This window comes from Chelonia mydas, chromosome 7 (assembly GCF_015237465.2).
Source record: "Chelonia mydas isolate rCheMyd1 chromosome 7, rCheMyd1.pri.v2, whole genome shotgun sequence".
Classification (NCBI taxonomy): domain Eukaryota; kingdom Metazoa; phylum Chordata; order Testudines; family Cheloniidae; genus Chelonia; species Chelonia mydas.
In genome coordinates this window covers 121,877,946-121,901,333 of record NC_057853.1, presented here as the reverse complement: position 1 = coordinate 121,901,333, position 23,388 = coordinate 121,877,946, and the positions used below count along the sequence as shown (strand labels likewise).

Genomic DNA, 23,388 nt, shown 5'->3' with positions numbered 1-23,388 from the left:
TCTGAGAGCCTTAATAAAAAATCTTAATATAAAAGTAAGTGGAAGGTGGCAATGTCATGAGCATTGTGGCTAACAGTAGCTACGAGCCAGCAACATACAACAGTAAGGCACTTCCTATTTGCACAAACCACATTGCCTTGAGCTGTTGCAGAGAAGGCTTTGTCATTTTTTTAAAGTGTGCTGGGAGAACCTGCTAACAGACTACATGGTATATTACATTATTGTGATCACTTCCTGCAGAAAGAAGTCAGAGCAGAGGACCAGCTAGCCAGATTTCACTGAGACAGTTAAGCCTTTCTGCCTACATTACAGAACCACATTTCTGCACATGGACTGAGCAGTGACCATGTGCTAGCACTTGTTGCAAGCATGGGTACAGTCTGGCTACAAAACTTGTGTGTGGACACAGACTGTGCTCCTCCACATCCAGGCTGTGACTTGGTTACAAATGTGGCAAACAACTCTATTATGCAGATGAGCCCTTTTATTCAGGGAAAAACAGGTCCCAGGATATGGAACAAGACTGCATGCTGGGACTCTGCATCTCCATGCCACAGAGGAGGGCAGTCACTGACTACAGTGAGGATGTGCAAGCCGCAAGGCTTACAATGGAGCATGTGATCCATACTTTCTTTCCAGGTAGTCCTTTAAAACAAAAATAAACAAAAAACCAAACAACATACACCACACACAGAGAGAAGTTACACAGAAGAGAGAAATCTTTGCCCATTAACTTGTATTAGGTTTACCAATGGAAAAAAATTTTAAGAGGGAAACGGGAGTGTTAGGGGGAATGACAGATCCTCCTCCAGTTACATAATTATATTTCTATATAACTGGGACAAGTGGGAAAAAAGCACAACCTACTAGCTTTACACATTGCATTGTTACCTTCACTTTTTCTCTTCGCAAGCAGCAGAAAAGACAATTTTCATCAAAAGACCAATCAGAAACACCTTCGGGCTCGCAGTCTGTAAATCAGAGGAACAGCAAATTACTTCATATTCATAAACCACAACTTACTGGTGCCAAAAGACAAACCAATAAATACCTGTTTCACAACATTCTTCCCTAGATTCTGCAGATGCAGATTTAGTTTCTGACATGTTTTAAATCCCAGAATATTACAAAACTATATACAATTGATCTACGCACAATGAACCTGTTTTTTTCTAAGCAACGCCAAATACACTGCCAGCTACATAAAGATGAACGCACATTCATTAGTAATTTTAGCCAATATGAAACTAACTGTGAGCACTGCCTGGGGGGAGGGAAAAAAGCACAAATCACCACGGTAACACATTTTCTAGAGGCAGAGCTGAAATTGCTTCTGTGGTTAGAAATGCAGAACAAGACACAAAAATAAAGACTGAATACCTTTAAACAAACAGAGATCTTTTAATAATCCAGGTCCAAACAGCCCTTCTAGAATACTTTCAAACCCTAAAAGCAAAGAAAAGAATTGTTAGCTTTCTAGATTAAGGACGTCACTACCAGAATATTTACAACAGCAGTCCTGTATTTATCTATTCCAAGAACAAACGTGAACATGTTTTCTCCTAGTATTCCCAAGATCTATAGGTCAGTTGAAATGCCTGAACTACCAAAAAAATCATAACAAAACCTAGAGTCCAGTTTCATTACAGTACTTTTACAGATAACTGGATTACAATATAGAACCATGTTAGACAGAATGGAAATGATTTTGGAAAGATAATGTGAAGTTTTAGTTTCTACAATGTGCCTCTCAATTCAAGGCACTTTCCCAAAATATTCATTCCTTAAGCATCAAAATTCAATTTCAAAGGATGTATATTTTCCCAGTGAAAAGCCCTTTGGCCTCTTCATCACAAATGATTCTGTGCCTTGTTCTAAATCTCAACATTCTGAATTTCAACATAGGCTAGAGTCAATTTTCAAACTTCTCCCTCATAACTTCTTGGGGAGGAGGAATCCTAAAAGGAAGAGAATTTCAGTAATCCTATACCACATAAGAAACAAATTCAAATAATTATATATTCAGTGTCACCAGCCTACATCTTATATATAGTCCAAATTACCGTCATGGAATGTTCTATGCCTCTCTTAAGTGCTAATCAATTTTAGTTCCCTCAGAAAAAAGATTAACCCTCCCTCCTAAATTAGTGCCACTATATAAAGTCAATATTAATCTAAATCCTACCTAGCAGCAAAGTCTTCAGAGGCATTAACTACCCAATATTGACCACAAGACAAGTTAAAAGTGAGTGAATACTGAAAGGGCAAAGACAGTCTTAAAAAGGGAGACAGTCAACTCAATCCTATTTCTGTATGAAAATGTTTTACCTACTGCTGCCAGAAGTGACACCTAAGATTGTAACTGAAAAAAAATCAAAGAAAAAATATTTCTCTAAGTATGGTTACTCTGTGCGTTTGATAGCACTTTGTGTACAGTCAGTTCATCAGTTTCTCCTGTTTGTGTGGGTCTTTCAAACACAGCAATAGAAGAGAGAATATCATTTTTGAAACTGAGGAGAAAATGTGGTTGTAAAACCACAGAAACTGGCAGGGGGTTTCAGGCCTGAAACTACTTTCAAGTTTTGTTTTTAAACTGGGTAGAATTAAAGTAACCAAGCTTAATATTGGAAAAGAGCAGTTATTTCAGAAGTCAGCACTGTTCCCTGTGCGCACAGAATCCTGACCTGATGTCATGTCTTATCCTTTGGACAGCATGGTCGGGGTCTCAGTGGAGACCACGAACAGCGCTACTCCCCCAATTGATGCTAGCTACAGTTCTTGTGCAACACTAGAAGCATTAACAACATTCGACATCAGATCTAAGGCCTTGGAAGCACTTCTAGCATTTGATGCCATTTGGACGCTAAAAGCACTGCCAAGGCGTGATCTCAATGGCGGTAGTACCACTAGTATGAACACGGAGACCGATGCGAATATTCAATACTAGACGAGCTGGGGAGGAGAGCCAAGGTGAAAAAATGGCAACCGGGAAGAGGAAGAGGGAAGAGATGAGAGAACATCAGAGGAAGGATTATTTAAGGAGATAAAGAAAAAAGATCCCATCAAGCAGCACCTTGTCAAGCAGACAAGCAGCACTGCCTCCAAAAGAGCCAATTCAGGCTTCAAGAAGTGGCAGGAACAATGGGGAAGGGCCGACCCACCTTACCGAAGAGAAGAAAAATAGAAGAATCAGGGTATTGACCCTTACGTTCCAAATTTTGACCCCTTTATTATGATTGATGGGGCAATGACTCATAACAACTCACTTTTGAAATAAACCCTAAAGTAATACGGCCAATCAACCTCACATCTTTTCACGTTTTTGTTGTTAAAAAAAATCAATGGAGCTCAGAGATTTAACTCAAACTCACCATTCTTAAAATAGTGCCTGACGATGACTCATGCCCCACAGTTTGTCATGCATGCAACAGCATATTGCAATCACGGCCGAGTTTTACAGCCTGGATATCGTACAATCGTAGTTCGCTAGCCCACTGTTCTTACTGATGTTAATGCCACTCAGTTTTTATTAATATTAAATATTGGATTTAGCAGTTGCATAGCAACGGCAGAACATCTTATGTGCAATGCTTGACATTAAAAATGGCAAATAAGGGAAGAATGAATGTATTCAAAAATTATACTAAGGACCTGGCAGAACAACCATGTAGCCGAACCAAAAAAAAAAAAAAAAAAAAAATGCAGAGTCCAACATAGCAAAGGTGGAATAAGTCTTGCCATGTTATGTTCAATCACTTAGGATTTCAAAAAAGCATTTGTGCAGAATGAATCATGCATAATACACTAAAAACAAAATTTTGAAAAAGGAACTGCCTACTTTTTATAGTATTTTTTCTCTCCATTGTCACTGCTCTTAGAAGCTTGAAAAGAACATTTCTTTTCCCACCGATTTTGTCCTTTTCCATTTGGAAGATGATTTTTTCCCTGCATTTCAAATGGAATAAAAATTAACATGGCTGCCTTTGTTAAATTCTTTGTGTGTATATTTTCATCTTCTGCCTCAGTATTTGATAGTTCACCGCAGCTAAAGAGCAGGGCCAGTGGAAAAATCACAGAAAATCACAGACAATGAGAGGAGAAGGAGGGGAATGAAGATCCCGTGATTTCTGAGGGTTTCTGCAGTTTTTAACATTTCCCAGACTGTTCCACAGAATCTATGCTTCTATACTGTCTAAAGCTTTGTCTAATGTTAAAAGTGACCTGCAGAGGGAAGACAGGGAAAAACAAACAGAATTTGCCTTTTTATTCTTTATAATGCATTAATAATGCTCAAAGAAGTGCTGGGGTTTTTTTAGGGGTTTGGGGGGATTTTTTTTGGCTTGCACATTAGAAGTTAGGTCTTGTTCACTCTAGAAGGCTCTATGGTGTCTGGAGAATTAGTAAAGTAGTCAAAAACCTCCAAACCGGAACAACTGACAAGGGAATGCATTTCTATATTCAGACTATTAAAAAGTTTTAAATATTGTTAACACCCATTTCCTTCAATACCTAAAAAAATGTTACTTTAGGTGCAAGAGTTAACAACACATCCACCAAGAACTTTCTAGCAAAACCTGAGGAGAGCAGACTTCATATTGACCTTCCTGATGTTTGTTTGTCAGGTTAAAAAAACCCACATGCGTGTCAGGCCTTCTTTGTCAATCATAAAGAAACTATAGGCAAAAATCCCAACTAAAACAAAAATTTTTGCAGGTCATCTCTGAGACTCTGCCCAATGTACACCAACAAGCTGCTCCCCCATTAACCCAGCCTTGGAAAAAGAGTGTGAATTCTCTTCTCCACAACTATGTTCACCTTCATGAAGTGTTGGCTTCAAAATCTGGATGTGCCATTTACCCGCTAACAGTAGCGAGCTCAATAAAGCAGGTTGATTATCCAGGTTTTCATGCTCACATAGTACCAGAGTGCCTTTGCCTCTATATCTAGGTAATTGTAAAAAGAGAATGGACACTTCCCCCCCCAAACACATGACCTGGCAAAGGAGCCATGATGCTACAAACAGTTTTCCTAACCCATATGCAGAAAAATGGTGGCTCAATACTTCAAGCTTTGAAAAAGATCTAATTAGGGTGTAAGCACCTCAGGTCCTCTTTTAGACCCAATAGCCAACAACACTTGCAGTGCTTAACCAATAATAAGGCTGCTTAAAATATTAATGATGAAAAAAATATTAGTGAGGCCCGTAAACTTCCCCCCCCCCCCCAAAGGGGAAAAGCATCATCACACTCAGAAACTGCATACTGTTTGCTGTGGCCCTTTGTCCTCTCCTACTCCTACTTCCCCAAGGTTTGTCCCTTACCCAAGTTCAAACAAGATCACTAAGACTTCAGCCCTATGATCTCATTCTCACACCCTTACAAATCACAAGGACTTCCACTGAAGTCAATAAATGCAGCTCTACATGGGCACAGGGATTCACTCATTCAGGCTGCAGGATTGAAGCCTGTGATTATTTTAAGGCAAACATTGGGCAATGGATCAAGGACATCACATTTAATTAATGTGTAGAGCATTATGCATACAGTTATGACAGAAGTAACAATGCAAGTCAAAACAACCAAGATAACCAGCCTTCTTAAAACTGTTACTTTCCTTAATTTTATACCATGGATAAGACTATGATAATTGCAAGGTTTGGGTCTCACTTCACTGCTTAACATAGGTAAACAAGACACATCTTGCTGCTTAGCTGAGCAAGTTTTTGCCTGTAACAGCTTAGGCATTTTAAATGAAACAGTACATATCAAACTGATCTAAGAAAGTAACTTTGTTCCAATCTGAATTATCATAACACCTTAGTTAAAAATGAAACATCCCAATGATAGGAATGCACCCACAATTTATTTACAGGTACCCTAAACCTCTGTCTCAGGCATTTGGGAAAGGTCCATCATTATTGTATTGGGTCAACCGCTGAAGTGCCACTAAAGGGAGCACAAAAACAAACACAAGCACTTTGGGTAGAACCCAAAAAGTGTGTTTTAGTTGATTTTTAAAACTTTCTGCAGGTTTTTTGTAAAGTAGTATATTTTGTTTATATTGGGTTAATGTAGGGGCCTACTCAATGGTCTGGTTGTAATATAAAACAATGTAACATGTGGGAAGAGTTGGGGACGGAGAGATCAAGTAATTCAATGACAAAAAAAAATACGTTAATGCAGAGTTAAGGTAGTGTGGTGGTATGCCGTCCCCTTGGAGTTGGAGCTGAGCAAAATTCAAACTTCTGAAAATCACGAAAACCAGTTAATGTTGGTCATGTAACCTTAACTCTGCCCACCTTCAACAATGCCCCACTAGACCCCATTAACATACATACCTTTATTCTGCCAACCCCACAGTTGCTGAAAGTATAAGCACTTCACCTCCTTTTACAACCCGTTCACTCTCACCCACATGATTCCATTACAGATAACAATTTCCTAATTCAAAAAGTGTTACATCCAAGATGGGGGAATTTTTATATTACACTTCATCTTGACAGATGAAGAATTGATCACAGAACTAAAAATTAATGGCAGGTTAGGTACAAATGATCGTGACTTGATCACATGTATGACGTGAAAACAGAATAAAATCCAGACCAGTAAAATATATAATTGGTGCTTTAAAAAGGGCCAATTTCACAAAACTGAAAGCAATTATGAGCCAATTCAGCTGGGAGAAAGAATTTAAAGAGAAAGATCTGAATGGTAATTGGGAACTCTTTAAGAGCATTTTATTAGATGTCCAGAAAGCCACAATCAAGAAAGAAGGTTGTGCTGGTTAAAATACCAACCTGGCTTAGAGGGGAAGTGATAGCAGCTATACAGTATTTTGTGTGTGTGGGTGTGTGTGTGTAGAGTCCATTAATATATGCAAATGGTAGAACTGTCAATAATAACACAGAAACAGACAGAAGTGTTCAATAATTATTTCTGTTCTATATAAAAGAAAAAGCAGGATGATGTATTCATATCAGATTATGCTGTATTTCCAGTCCAACAGTAACTAAGGAGGATGTTAAACAACAGCTACTAAAGTAAGACCGCTTTAAATCAGTCCATCTGGATAACTTGGATGTAAGAGTTTTTAAAGAGCTGTATGAGGAGCTCACTGGACTGTTAATGTTGATTTTTTTAGTAAATTTTGGAACGCTGGGGACGTTAGGAAAAACTTCCTAGCTGTCAGGGTAGTTAAGAACTGGAATAAATTGCCTAGGGAGGTTGTGTCATTCAAGGTTTTAAGAACAGGTTAGACAAACACTTGTTAGGGACGGTCTAATTATTATTTAGCCCTGCCTTGAGTGTAGAGGACTGGACTAGATCAGCAGTTTTCAATTAGGGGTGTGGGACCCCCTGTGGGACCATGAGCAGGTTACAAGGGGTCTGCCAAGCAGGGCCGGCGTTAGACTCACTAGGGCTCAGGGCAAGCCGAAGCCTCGCCATGCAAGGCTGAAGCCCAACGCCCCGAGCCCTGCCACCCGGGGCTGAAGCCAAAGCCCGGGCAGCTTAACTTGTGGGGCCCTGGTGGCATGTGGTCTGAGCCAACTGCCCTGCTTGCTATCCCCTAACGCTGGTGCTGGCTTTTATATGCACAAAAACAGTTTTTGTGGAACAGGTGGGGCGTAGTTTTTATAGCACATTGAGGGGGCTTCAGAAAGAAAAAGAACCTCTGGACTAAATTACCTATTGAGATCCCTTCCAGTCTCACACTTCTGTGATTCTGTGACAGCCAGGTACTCTCATATGCTAATAGCGCTGCAACCCCCAATGTCTCCAACAGCCTAACATACACAACAGAAAACCCCAGCAGAATCCTCTCCAAGACAGCTTTCAAGGTGGATAGGCAATTATCCAGTACACCTCTCTAAAATCTAGACATATTAGGTACATATATGGCCTCCACTACAACAGTATCTGAATACCTCATAATCTAATGTATTTATCTTCCCAACAGCCCATGAGGAATGGAAGCACTACTAGCCACACCTGACAGATGGGGAATTAAGTAACTACAGGAGCCTGTGACAGAGCAAGGAATCAAACCCAAGTCTCCTAAGTCCCAGACCAGCACCCGAACCACTTAGCTAGCCTTCCTGTCCAGGTAGAAAACACATCCCATCCAGTGTGAACTCATCCCTTCCACTAGAGTCCACAGTAGGGTTGACCACAGAGGTGGAGCTAATGGTATCGAAGATTATGGGTAGATTTTTAAGTCTGGACAGTTTTGTCTAGAGGAGACTCAACCACTAGTGGACACCATGTAGTCTCCATGCTATCTCCAGACCAAAAACCAGATTGACACAATCCTTGGATATTTTTTATTTCTAAGTGGCAGTTACCTCATCGTCTTCTCATGAAGTGGCAATTGCTCTGGCTGACTGAGCTTAAATATTCTAGGGGTTTGGAGAGGGTGGAGGTGGGAAGGAGAGTCTGCCTGTATATGCTGCCTCTCTTTTTAATCTGCCTCGCTGCTGATGCTTTATATCAGGATTTCTCAAACTTTTTAATACTATGGACACATTTTAATAGAGGTATTGTCTCACTGACCACCTCCCCTTCCTTTGTGACCCTTCTCTTCCATTCATGAGGACATAACATCTTTGCAACAATTGTTTACGTGGAAAAGCAGTATTAGGAAAGTGACATTTTATCTATTGTAACACACCTTAGCAACTGGAAACCAAGACAAGCTGGCCCCATGTGACCAACCAGCTTTCTTCTGAGCATCAGCCAATGCTCCACCGACCAGACTTTGGGACCTTCTTCTTAGCTGTTCCTTCAAACCAACCCCAAAGACCACAGGATGGTAAAGAATGAAAGATTTTCTATAATTGTCTATATACTACATGTAAATAATCTCTTTTTACCTTTAAATAGGTCATTCCATCTTGGGGCAAGGGTGCTGGTTTATTTAAAAAAAAACAAAAAATGTGTATTAAACTTTGAAAGGAAAGTGGGGTTTGATTTTTAGTATTGCATTATACAGATGAAAGCTGAGGTTCTGCAAATAAAGCACCCACATTCTGAGATCCTAGCAGGCTGTCAGGAAGGTCACTTTCGCTAACAAGAAACCAGGCAGACAGACACTATACAGAAGATTTAAGGGGGGGGAGGGGAAGCAGGGTTGGCCAGAACTCACAAAATACAACTTTAGATGCACTAGAAAAGCTAGATCATCCTCGAAAGCCGCTAACAAGAAACTATTGGCAAGAGGAATTGAAGCCTGGTTTACGATTTCCTACAATGCTTGCTTTTATAGAAACATGCTTCTTCAGCATGACTACTTTCCATCTGAGACAGAACCTAATCAAAAGATATTCTAGAATGTTTGACACACACCTTGTGAAAGCAATATCTACATTGTTCCAAATGTCACTTTGTTAGTGAATTTTTGACAAGTAGCTAAATATCTTTGATAACTCTAGAAGACCACACCTTTGCTAATGATTCCATTTCCAAACTAACGTGTGGCTAAGCTGAATTTGGGTGCATGACTAAACACAGACTGGAACTGCCCTTTGGCAAGAGCAGGAACACAAGGATATGTACTGCCACTGGGTGAGATCCAAGAAACACAGCACATGTCCGAGGTGCTAGTATAAAATTCCCAAATAAAAACTACATTAAAGTGGAGTTAAGTTTGAAAGTACATATTGGTAATTTAAGGTAAACTATATTACAGGGATGTTATAATTATCTCAAAACAGCATTATAAATGCAGGAAATTCACAGTTGGGGTTAAATTTAAGACATCCAAAACATGTTAAGGAATGTAAATACACAATGATACTAAACTGGGAGGAGTTGATACTAAACTGGGAGGAGTGGTAGATACGCTGGAGGGCAGGGATAGGATACAGAGGGACCTAGACAAATTGGAGGATTGGGCCAAAAGAAACCTGATGCGGTTCAATAAGGATAAGTGCAGGGTCCTGCACTTAGGACGGAAGAACCCAATGCACAGCTACAGACTAGGGACCGAATGGCTAGGCAGCAGTTCTGCTGAAAAGGACCTAGGGGTTACAGTGGACGAGAAGCTGGATATGAGTCAGCAGCGTGCCCTTGTTGCCAAGAAGGCCAATGGCATTTTGGGATGTATAAGTAGGGGCATAGCCAGCAGATCGAGGGACATGATCATTCCCCTCTATTCGACATTGGTGAGGCCTCATCTGGAGTACTGTGTCCAGTTTTGGGCCCTACACTACAAGAAGGACGTGGATAAATTGGAGAGAGTCCAGCGAAGGGCAACAAAAATGATTAGGGGTCTGGAACACATGACTTATGAGGAGAGGCTGAGGGAACTGGGATTGTTTAGTCTGCGGAAGAGAAGAATGAGGGGGGATTTGATAGCTGCTTTCAACTACCTGAGAGGTGGTTCCAGAGAGGATGGTTCTAGACTATTCTCAGTGGTAGAAGAGGACAGGACAAGGAGTAATGGTCTCAAGTTGCAGTGGGGGAGGTTTAGGTTGGATATTAGGAAAAACTTTTTCACTAAGAGGGTGGTGAAACACTGGAATGCGTTACCTAGGGAGGTGGTAGAATCTCCTTCCTTGGAAGTTTTTAAGGTCAGGCTTGACAAAGCCTTGGCTGGGATGATTTGATTGGGGATTGGTCCTGCTTTGAGCAGGGGGTTGGACTAGATGACCTCCTGAGGTCCCTTCCAACCCTGATATTCTATGATTCTATGAATCAGAACATTCAAACCACCGTAGCGCTGTCATAGGGCTTGTCTATACTGTGGGGTAATGTGCACTACAGGGGTGTTCCAAATTAACAGCTTCATGTAGATCATGCTGGTGTGCTCTCAAGGTTCTCTAGTGCACTTTAATATACCTTTAGTGAGCACCAGTAAGGTCTGCATGGACTAATTAATGTGCAACACATCAGTGCACTTTAAAAATCACATCTCCACATGTGCACATTACTCCATCATGCAGACAAGCCCGTAATCTCTTCATACTTCCTATATAAAATAGCTGAAGCTCCCTCCAGGGGCATCTTCCATTGGTGTGCTGTTGGCCACTGCTATGCAAGGAGCATCTAGGAGCTAAGCTGAGTAGGCCTTTCTGCCTGGAAAATTCATGTGTTCTTTTGTTTTTGCATGCAAATAGATACACAATTGGTTCTCTAAACTTTAAGGTTAATTTCATTGAACACAGACTGACTCAAGCTTATTCCACTCATCTTATTATCTTGACCTGATTCAACCAACTGGCCTTGAAATGAAAATGAAAGTTTTAATTAATACAAAATGCTCAGAACAAATATTTGAGAAATTCAATAGTTTCAATATGAACATAGGATGATTTTATTCTTTTTTCATTGGCCTTGTATTGCCGATCATAACAAAAGTGTTTTTGCCTTGAATGGGAGTACTTGTGGCACCTTAGAGACTAACCAATTTATTTGAGCATAAGCTTTCGTGAGCTACAGCTCACTTCATCGGATGCAAGCTGTAGCTCACGAAAGCTTATGCTCAAATAAACTGGTTAGTCTCTAAGGTGCCACAAGTACTCCTTTTCTTTTTGCGAATACAGACTAACACGGCTGTTACTCTGAAATTTGCCTTGAATATTATCCTTCCCTGATTGAAACCAAATTCCACACAGAAATTCAGAGAAATACGCCTAACTGAACCTTCAGAAATTTGGCTTGTTTCACTTTGAATAAGAAAATCCCCAAACACAGGAACTTTTATCATCTCACTTTGGCTCCCATATGGGATATCACTCTGTGAACCTGTTAGAATAATCTCCTGATCAGTGACGGGGCTTTTGTTTTGGATACCAAGAGATATATCTTTGGCCATCTGAATTTCTTTGCTAAGGGTGGAGGGGATCTGTTGCTGGCTTACTCAGTCTATTGTGCAGCTGTGTTTCCCCTTGCTATAGAGGATATGGAAGGTAGGTGTTTTTGAGATCCTGTTACGAAGGTGTGTGGTTCCATGTAATGGAGAACCCAACCTAATTCTTCCACATCCCTTGGTCTACAGAATAGTTCTCACAGTGTCCATCGGATAAAATGTGATGGGCCTCTAGGAACTGATGTAGATCTTTGAAAAGTCCATTCAACGTTCCTCACTCGAGAGGCTGATGCTGTGTAAAGATGCTCACTCCACAACATGTTAGCAGAGAGAACAGATTATTTTATTACAGTATAGTGCTTCCCTAAACAAAAGCTCACTGCTGTAACGAGTGTTTTTGTCTCTGATAATTATATGGCAAGGATTTGCAAACCTGTTAAAACTTCCTAAATAAATAAATAGTTAAGAGAGAGGAGCTTATGCTTTGGTGTCTCAGGCAGACAAGGTACCAGGTTCTCTGGATGAACTAAAAGAGCTTTTCAGGCTGTAATTTATAATCGCCAGAGATCACCTGACCCTGGGAGAACCTGTTCTTGGTAACCCATCAGTTGACTAGTCTCATGAAAGATGGACAAGTATATCCTTCAGTCTCCAGGTAGCTAGCAGTGCCCTGAGAATTCTTACAATGATGCATGGGAAGGTTTCTTAGCTAGGTCAAATGCTAAAGGCATTTGCTCATAGCACTAGTGAGCAAATCTAAATTTTATGTGAAAGATCATGAGGCGGCTTATAGAAAGGAGGCTGCCAAGGATCTCTTTTAAGAGACATTTGCTTATTGTATAATTTATGCTCTACCAATACCTTGCCTACCCGCTTCTATACTCCTATTTGTATGTCCAGAATTGCAAACTCTCAAGCCACCTAGTGTTAGGTATCTTTTCCATGTGCAGGTGATTATAGATAGGAATCAAGTCCACTCTTAAAATAAGAGGAGACTTCACTCTCTTGCTTTTGGTGCAATATCTCAACACAATGCGGTGCTGGAGAAACAGAGAGGCTGGTGAAGCTCAGGGCTGAGTCTATTAAAATGATCTACATACTTATACGGCCCCCCTCACTTAGTATCAAAACACCCAAACAGTATGTCTCTTTCAGGAACAAGTCCCCTTCTGACAGGGTAACTGTTTTTTTCACCCCACCAATCATACTACAGTGGTCACTGTTTCCATTTTTTATGAATCAGAGCATAGGGCAACATTCTCCTGTTCTGCCTTCCCCTTTTTTCAGTTATTTTGCAAAGAGGAAAACAGAACTCTTTCTTTGAGAATGGGGCTTAATGGGAAACTTCTTGAGAATATGGAAAAAAGTTTGCAGGTCACTGACATGGAGGGAGAATCTATATGGGCTAAGTCTAAATTCTGCAGGTGAAAGTGTGTCTAATTTATTTTCCTCTTTTATCTTTAAAATATTAAATGACCTAATTTTTTTTAATAACTTGAGTCCTTATATTTATGCTTGAGTTCTGGTTTCCTAGTGACCCTAAGGCAGGTCACTACTTCTTACCACAAAATTAATCTGTTTCCTTACCACCTTCTTCCAAAAGTATTAGAGCTGTAGAACAGGGTGATGCAGCATGGGGTGGAAAGGAAGTATTGTAAATGACAGAGTTTCATTTGTAGGACTGAGTCAGTAAGAAAAATGGACAACTTCTATTAGGAAGAATTATCCCTTAATATTCACTAGAGTACTTTATTTTAGTCATCTTTCCTTGGAGCAGATGGCCTTCCAGTCTCTTGTAACAAGGGAGGGTGGTCTGGGGAAGGAATGATCCTAAGGGCTCAGAAAGGATGCAGAATATTCAAAAGTGGAGTGGGTAATTAGGGGATGAATGGGAGTTGCTCATAGCAGATGATGAGGTTGTCTTCCTACAGAGAAGCATCCACTTCTAAGTATACAGAGCACAGCATCTGCCTGGGCATGCAGATGTAAGCCTGCAAAATGTGATAGTTCTTTCTGAAAGTATACGTAAAGCACCTTTTTGAGCTGCAGGGTGAGGTACAACTGATTTTAGCTCTGAAGAAGGCATCTTCTAACGCCCCAGGCCCCAATCACTTAGTTATAGCCTCTGCTATTTCTCTGGTTCTAGGGGAGCACCTTTGGTATAGCTGATAATCCTCTGTTACGCCCTAAGTCCTTACTAGCTCTAAAGCAACTTGAACCATTAGTAGAAGTATATTGCGTGGAGACTATAACTGGCATACCAGGTCAGTGGTCCACATAGTCCAGTACTAGCTGCTGCAAAGGAAGGTGGTAGAAACCATGCAGTAGCCAGCTATGGACTAATCTGACCCTAGGGAAAGTTTCTTGCAATGCTCAAGTCATGAGTAACTGACTGAAGCATGGGGGTTTACAGCTCCTGTTTTTCAACCTAATGTTTATCTTCACTATGTGTCTAATTCTTTGAAATTTACTAATCTTTTAGCCTTAATCTTGCATCATTCTTGGCATACTCAAGGCCAGAAAGAACCACTAGGATCATCTAGTCTGACCTGTATAACAACATGGAACTAATTCCTAGAGAAGATAGTTTAGAAAAATATCCAATCTTGATTTTAAAATGGTCAGTGATGGAGAATCCACCCCAACCCTTGGTAAATGGTTCCAACTGCTAATCATCATAGAAACATAGGGCTGGAAGGGACTCCGAGAAGTCATCAAGTCCAGCCCCACCCTGTGCTATGGCAGGACCAAATAAACCTAGACCGCCCCTGAGGGGTGTTTGTCCAACCCCCTTTCAAAAACTTCCAATAATGGGGATTCCCCAACCTTCCTTGGAAGCCTATTCCAGAGCTCAACTATCCTTACATAGAGAAAGTTATTAATATCTAGCCTAATCTACAGTAAGGGAGATTTAAGATCATTACTTCTTAGCCTACCTTCAGTAGACAATGAGTACAATTAATCACCGTCTTCTTTAAAACAGCCCTTAGCATAGTTGAAGACTGTTTTCAAGTCCACCTCAGTCTTCTTTTCTCAAGAATAACATGCCCAGTTTTTCTGATGGTTCATCAGAGGATAGGTTTTTCTAAACCTTTTATCATTTTTGTTGCTTTTCTCTGTACTTTCCCCAATTTGTCCATATCTTTCCTAATGCATGGCACCCAGAACTGGACACAGTACTCCAGAGCCAAGTAAAGTGGGACAATTACCTCCTGTGTCTTCCATGACACTCCTGTTAATACACCCTAGAATATTAGCCTTTTTCACAGCTGCATCATATTGATTCATATTCAGTTTGTGATCCACTACAATCTACAGCTCCTTTTTGGCAGCAATACCACCTAGCCAGTTATTCTCCAGGTAGTAGATGTACATTTGATTTTCTGTTCCGAAGTGTACTACCTTGCACTTGTCTTTATTGAATTTCATCTTGTTGAATTCAGATCAATTCTCCAATTTGTCAAGGGCATTTTGAATTCTAATACTATCCCAACAAAGTGCTTGCAACCCTCTCAATTTATAAGCACACTCTCCATCCATTATCCAAATCATATATGAAAATACTGAATAGTATCAGACCCCAGGACTGACCCCTGCGGAATCCCATTAAATATGCTCTCCCAGTTTGACAGCAAATCATTCATAATTAATTGATGAGTATGGTCTTCCAATCAGTTATGCAACCACCTTATAGTAATTTAATCTAGACATTTCCCTAGTTTGTTTGAGAATGTATGTGGGACTGTGTCAAAAGCCTTATTTTAAAAATCAAGATATACCACATCTACTGCTTCCCTCCCTTGTAGGCCAGTAACTCACTCACAGAAGGAATTTAGGCTGGTTTGGCATTTGTTCTTAACAAATCCATGCTGGCTATTCCTTACAACCCTATTATGCGCCTGGTGCTTACAAACTGATTGCTTAGTAGTTTGTTCCAGTGTCTTTCCAGGTATCAAGGTTGGGCTGAGTGGTCTATAATTCCCCAGGTCCTCTTTCTTCCCCTTTTTAAAGATAGGGACTATGTTTGTCTTTCTCCAGTCTTCTAGGACCTCACCTGTCCTCCAGGAGTTCTCAAAGAAACCTGCTAACTGTTCTGAGATTCCTTTAGCTAGCTCCTTACGTACCCTAGAATGAATTTCATCAGGCACTGCCAACTTGAATACACGTAAACTAGGGCTGTAGCATAATTGCAGTTAACTCACGCGATTAACTCAAAAAATAAGAGATTAATTGCAGTTTTAATCACATTGTTAAACGATAGAATACGAACTGAAATGTATTAAACATTTTTGCATGTTTTTCTACATTTTCACATATATTGATTTTAATTACAAACAGAATACAAACTGTACAGTGCTTACTTTGTATTACATTTGATTACAATGACGAAGAAATAGTATTTTTCAATTCACCTCACACAAGTACTGTAGTGCGATCTCTATCGTGAAAGTGCAACTTACAAACGTAGATTTTTTTTGTTACATAACTGCACTCCATAACAAAACAATGTAAAACTTTAGAGCCTACAAGTCCACGGAGTCCTACTGCTTGTTCAGCCAATCGCTAAGACAAGAAGTTTGCTTACATGCACAGGAGATAATTATGCCCGCTTCTTATCTACACTGTCACCTGAAAGTGAGAACACCCTGTTTGCATGGCACTTTTGTAGCCAGCCTTGTAAGAATTTACATGCCAGATATGCTAAGGATTCATATGTCTCTTCACGTGTCAGCCACCATTCCAGCTGACATGCTTCCATGCTGATGATGCTTGTTAAAAAAAAGTGTTAATTAGATTTATGACTGAACTCCTTGGAGGAAAATTGTATGTCTCCTGCTCCATGGTTTTACCTGCATTCTGCCATACACATTTTGTGTTATGGTAGGCTGGGATGACGACCCAGCATATGTTGTTTGATTTAAGAACATTTTCACTACAGATTTGACAAAACACAAAGACGGTTCCAATATAAAATTTCTAAAGATAGCTACAGCACTCGACCCAAAGTTTAAAAATCTGAAGTGCCTTCCAAAATCTCAGAGGGATGAGGTGTGGAGCCTGCTTTCAGAAGTCTTAAAAGAGCAACAGACTGATGCAGAAACTACAGAACCCGAACCACCACAAAAGAAAATCAACCTTCTGCTGGTGGCATCTGACTCAGATGATGAAAATGAGCATGCGTCAGACCGCTCTGCTTTGGATTGTTATCGAGCAGAACCCGTCATTGGCATGGACGTATGCCCTCTGGAATGGTGGTTGAAGCATGAAGGGACATATGACTCTTTAGCACATCTGGCACGTAAATATCTTGCGACGCTGGCTACAACAGTGCTATGCAAACACCTACTGTCACTTTCAGGTGACATTGTACATAAGAAGCAGGCAGCATTATCTCCTGCAAATGTAAACAAAACTTGTTTGCCTGAGCGATTGGCTGAACAAGAAGTAGGACTGAGTAGACTTGTAGGCTTTAAAGTTTGATATTGTTTTATTTTTGAATGCAGGTTTTTTTTGTAAATAATTCTACCTTTGTAAGTTCAACTTTCATGACAAAGAGATTGCACTACAGTATTTGTATTAGGTAAACTGAAAAATACTATTTAGTTTTTTACAGTGCAAATATTTGTAATAAAAAATATAAAGTGAGCACTGTACACTGTGTAGTGTGTTGTAATTAAAATGAGTATATTTGAAAATGCAGAAAACATCCAAAATATTTAAATGGTATTCTATTATTGTTTTATCATGTGATTAAAAAAAAAGTAATCATGATTAATCGCTTGACAGCCCTAATGTAAACTTATCTAAATATACTTTAACCTATTCTTTCCCTATTTTGGCTTGTATTCCTTCCTCATTATTATTATTATTAACTGTGTTAAGTATCTTGTCACCATCAACTTTTTTAGTTATCCTCACTATTAAAAATGTACACCTTGTTTCCAGTCTGAATTTGTTTAGCTTCAGCTTCCATTGGATGACATCATACCTTTGTCTGCTAGACTGAAGAGCACATCATCAAATATTTGTTATCCATGTTGGTACTTATATAGATTGTAATTAAGTTGCCCGTTAGCCTTCTCTTTGCTAAGCGAAACAGATTGAGTTCCTTAAGTCTACCGTTATAAGGCAGGTTTTCTAATCCTTTAATCATTTGTGTGGCTCTTCTCTGAACCCTCTCCAATTTATCAACATCCTTCTTGAACTACGGACATCAGACCTGGATACAATATTCCAGTACCACCCACACAAGTAGAATAACCTCTCTATTCCTACTCAAGGATTTCCCTGTTTATCCATCCCAGGATCACATTAGCTCTTTTAGCACACTGGGAACTCTTATTTAGCTGGTTAGCCATGCATCCCTAATCTTTTTCAGAGTCACTGCTTCCCAGAATAGAGTCCTCCGTCCTGTAAGCAGGGCCTACACTGAGCGTGTGCGGGCGTTGTTTGCTTGCACCCAACTTACCAAATGATCCAGATCACTCTGAAGCAGTGAGCTATCCTCCTCATTATTTACCATTTCCCCAATTTTTGGATCACCTGCAAACTTTATCAGTGATGACATTGTCTTTTCTTCCAGGTCACTGATAAAAATGTTAAATAGCAGAGGGCCAAGAATCGATCCCTGCAAGACCCCCACTAGAAATACACCTGCTCAATGACAATTCTTTGTTTACAATTACAGCTTGAGAACTACCAGTTAGCTGGCTTTTATTCCATTTAATGTGTGCCATGTTGATTTTGTATCATGATATTTTGGTTAAAAAAACTAGAATGTGGAACTAAGTCAAATGCTGTACAGAAGTCTAAGCTTATTACATCAATACTATTACCTTTCTCACCCAAAAAATCTCTTCAAAAAATTGTATCACAATCTATTTTCCATAAACCCATGTTGATTGTCCTTCATTATATCACCCTCCTTTAATTCTTTATTAATCAGCTGCTGTATCAGCGACGCTATTATCCTAAGGATAAAAGAACCCTCATTAACAGGCTGAAATCTGTTGTTTCAATTTCACTAGATGTAATTTTGTTAGGAGTATAAACGAAAATGCACCCAATTTACTTTCACCTTCCTGTTTGTTTTGTGTACCTCTCAGTTATTTGCCTCAACTAAAAAGTCCCACTTTTATCAACACTCTCCTCATATTTTAGTCTAAGCATAGCCAAAGCACTTGCCAGCAAATCACTATATTTAAGAGGAGGTGATCAGAACTGAAGACCATATTCAAAGTTATGATGTAGCCATTTGCAAACTCGATATTTTCTATCCCATTCTTTACACATAATTATACACGGTTTAATTTGACCATGGGTGTTTACTGTGCATATGTTTTTATTAATATGTCAAAATTATGCCCAAGTCTCTTTCATAAATTGATAGCTAATTTAGAATCACCCCATATCTGCAGTTCAAATTATACCTTCCAATGCACATTACTCAACTTGCATCTCCACTCTTTTTCCTGCTAGGTACCCTTTTGTAAGTTTAAGAAATTATCTTCAAGTTTATCATTTCATGAGATGAAGAAGTGGGTGAACAGTTCACACCAGATATACTATATATGCCCCGGGTACCTCACAATTAACCTTCTGAAGCCTTGAAAAGTGACCAGTCAGTCCTACTTTGCTTGGATGGAGCCCATACTTTCCCCTTGGAGTAGTCCTATTTTGAGTCTGGTAGGAGCTCTCTTCCTGGAAGCAATGGGAGCAGCTCTGGACAGGAATGGTATAGTACAGAAAGACCGCTATACAGCGCTAGGTTTCTTCTAGGGTTAGCTTGCCACATTTGCCTTGCATTGGCAGAGCATGATTAGCTGCTGCAGGGTCTCAGAATGTTCAATCAAAGCCATGCAAGTAACTCTCTCCATCTGGGAACATAAAACTATTAGGAAGACAAGTGCTCACAGCTCTTGAGCCTTCCGACTCAGCTGTCAAAAGTGGAAAAAAAAACTGGCTGGCACCTCAAAAAGAGGGCTTACTACTACTTAATCAACAGAGCCGGTTTTGCCCCAGATGTTCCTTGGAGACTGAAGGAACACGGAGGATCAGTGGGCCCAAAATTGAACAGCAAGATTTTCCTCCTTCCTTGCAAGGTCTCCACAAAGTAACAAACACTGCCCAAACCCTCTGTTAAAGTCTGCTTCACACAGACCCTTTGGCTTAAAGTCTGAATCTTAGATTTTCCCTGACCTCTCCCACAAGGTTCTTGAAGAATGTATCCTACAAATGCGATGCAGGAGGTACCATTGAGCAAAGGAAGGCTCAGCTTCCACTGAAACTGCCTTTGTATGTCTGAGCCAGTAGTGAGCACTATAGCCATTGAATTGTACTATGCAAGAAAAGCTTGTTTGAGACCTGGTGCTAACGCTACTTCCCGTCTCCTCAGCAACTGTGTACACTAGCCCTCAGTACAATTTACAGGAGCCTTACAAGATCTACTGCGAATTAGAATGTGCATAGCAGAACGGGAGGCAGTCAGCAGCACCACACGGGGGGAGGAAACAGACTCAAGCAGCTGGACCTAAAAATGGTAGAGGCTGTAAGTACCACTGCTGCCCCTTGCCTAGTCAGACACAAATGACAATATGAACAAATGTATGTGCCCTTGACCTTACGTAAGCCTTCTTTTCCTTACACCCACACACGTTGGTCATTTCTCCCTATACAATTCGTAACAGAGTAAGCTCTCTGGGACAGGACCGTGTCAAGCTCTCCATGAAGCGTCCTGCACACCTATTGAATCAATATTGGCACAGATAATTTTGGATTTTAAAAGAACCATATAGATAATTTTGTATAGCAAGCCTACACAGCACCACCTGACTCACTGTGCTCAGTGCTAAAAGTTTTACTCTGTAAACTACAGGGGCATAATGCAGGGCAGTTTAGGCTACACTAACTTTTATTAAGTAATTTGTAACCATTGTTACTAGTAACAAAAGTTTCAAAAGCCCGATTTAATACTTCTGAACCAGTACCCAAGTATTCTAGTCTATCAGGGTTTGGTAACAAAAGAGCTAGACTGTCTATCCACAATGAACTCAAAGTCAGAAAGGCCCAAGGAGTCTTCCTTGCATAGTTCAGCAGGGAGGTCTGCAAAATCCTAGTTTTCCACAATGACAAAGGAAGCAACAGCAACAAGGACACTAGAAAGGGTATTTCTATTTCCTGTGCCCCTACACCAAGTGCACCCTGTAAAGAATGTAGCAGGAGACACTCAGATCCAGGGTCATTATGATTTTCTAGCCCAAGTCCTTGGGGAATGCTGATGCATGAGGAGGTGCAATGGATGCTGCAGACCCTCTTCAACTTAACCACAATTTTACCCCAACTCATTACCCATGTATGGCTGTTCAGTGGAAAGTGTAAAGTAAGTTTTGGGATGCGGCTAAACCTAGTTACTAATGAATAAAAAAAATTGCATCTTTGTTAGCAACCTCAGCAACAAGAAAAAAAACAATCCAGAAGTTGCATGTACCATTTACTAACATGACACTCCAAAAAGTGACTAGATGCTGAATACTCATTTTAGCATAGTATGAATCTCAACCTTAACATTAACAGGAGGACTTGTGGCACCTTACAGACTAAAATTTATTTGAGCATAAGCTTTCGTGGGCTACAGCCCACTTCATCGACTACATAGAATGGAACATATAGTAAGAAGATATATATATATTATATACACACACACGAAAAAGTGGAGTAAGAGGCTAATTAATTAAGAGGAGCTATTATCAGGAGGAGGGAAAAAAATCTGCAGTGATATGCAAGATGGCCCATTTAGACAGCTGACAGGAAGGTGTGAGGATACTTAACATGGGGAAATAGATTCAATATGTGTAATGACCCAGCCACTCCCAGGCTCTATTCAAACCCAAGTTAATGGGATCTAGTTTGCCTATTAATTCAAGCTCAGCAGTTTCTCACTGGAGTCTGTTTTTAAAGGTGGCAATTTTGCAACAGAAAAGCTTCAAGTCTGTTACTGAGTGGCCAGAGAGGCTGAAGTGTTCTCCTACCGGTTTTTGAATGTTATGATTCCTGATGTCAGATTTGTGTCCATTTATTCTTTTGCGTAGAGACTGTCCAGTCTGGCCAATGTACATGGCAGATGCAATGCAGGTACATAGAGACTGCCCGGTTTGGCCAATGTACTTGCATTGCAATCCCCCTCTGCCATGTACACTGGCCAAACCAGACAGTCTCTACGCAAAAGAATAAATGGACACAAATCTGACATCAGGAATCATAACATTCAAAAACCGGTAGGAGAACGCTTCAGCCTCTCTGGCCACTCAGTAACAGACTTGAAGCTTTTCTGTTGCAAAATTGCCACCTTTAAAAACAGACTCCAGTGAGAAACTGCTGAGCTTGAATTAATAGGCAAACTAGATCCCATTACCTTGGGTTTGAATAGAGCCTGGGAGTGGCTGGGTCATTACACATATTGAATCTATTTCCCTATATTAAGTATCCTCACACCTTCTTGTCAACTGTCTAAATGGGCCATCTTGAATATCACTGCAAATTTTTTTTTCTCCTACTGATAAAAGCTCATCTTAATTAATTAGCCTCTTACAGTTTGTATGGCAACTTCCACCGTGTGTGTGTGTGTGCGCGCGTGTGTCTATCCTCTTACTATGTGTTCCATTCTATGCATCCGATGAAGTGGGCTGTAGCCCACAAAAGCTTATGCCCAAATAAATGTGTTCGTCTCTAAGGTGCCACAAGGACTCCTGTTGTTTTTGCGGATACAGACTAACACGGCTGCTACTCTGACACCTTAACATTGACCTTCTTTAGATTTGCATGTCCAGTGACTCAGCTGTCAACCAACTGCTTTCATAGCAGAAGATGTGTTATCTTCTTTGCAATAAGTACCAAGAATCACTAAAACTCAGAACACAATTTAGAAGAATTTACAAGCCACTGCTATAGTTTGATAAGGCAAAAGTTATAGCTTAGGCTGCAACAGTGATTAGCAAGCTATTTATTTTAAAAAGATGGAACAATATACTGCCATGAACTGCAGGGGTGCAGAATAAACTCTAACATACATAACTAGTTTAGTACTAGCTGAAATCATGCAAAAAACTAAATGCCAATATTTCCATAAAACATTTTGCAATTTGAAATATTTAAAGTCTCTACAGACCAGAATCTCATGCATATCCATGCACTTAGATGTTTAAAATGATTTGTAAAAGTATCCTGAACACAATCCAAAGATTTTGTATGATCTTGGATTACTCTATAGTTGACTACTCGAAACAAAGGGCTAAGATTTTCCAAAAAAAAAAAAAAAAAAAAAGTGCTTAAAGCACCTCCCATTGTAGCAGCTCAGGATCCATAATATTTTTAAAGACTAGCCAAATTTATTTAGGAGCCTAGCTTTAGGTAACTGGTTTTGAAAATCTTGGCTATACTATTACAGCTCTACAAACTCATTGCTGCTTCATGGTTAGCATTCTAAACCTGCACAATGCTAATGTAGCCAATTACAATTTAACAACCCATGTGCAAATAAACTGGCAACATTTTAAAGCAAATAAAATTGTATAGGTATACTAACAT

General features: G+C 40.0%; 1 protein-coding gene across 1 annotated transcript in view; it reads right to left on the bottom strand.

The window, feature by feature from the left end:
* The window catches only part of LCOR (ligand dependent nuclear receptor corepressor), an 84,891-nt gene that overhangs the window by 32,727 nt on the left and 28,776 nt on the right, over nucleotides 1-23,388 (bottom strand). Inside the window, exons 2-3 of the mRNA XM_037903452.2 lie at nucleotides 1,381-1,446; nucleotides 892-971 (exon numbers count right to left, since the gene is read on the bottom strand). Of these exons, the coding sequence (XP_037759380.1) occupies nucleotides 892-971; nucleotides 1,381-1,446 (146 nt within the window). The remainder of the gene's footprint in view (nucleotides 1-891; nucleotides 972-1,380; nucleotides 1,447-23,388) is intronic.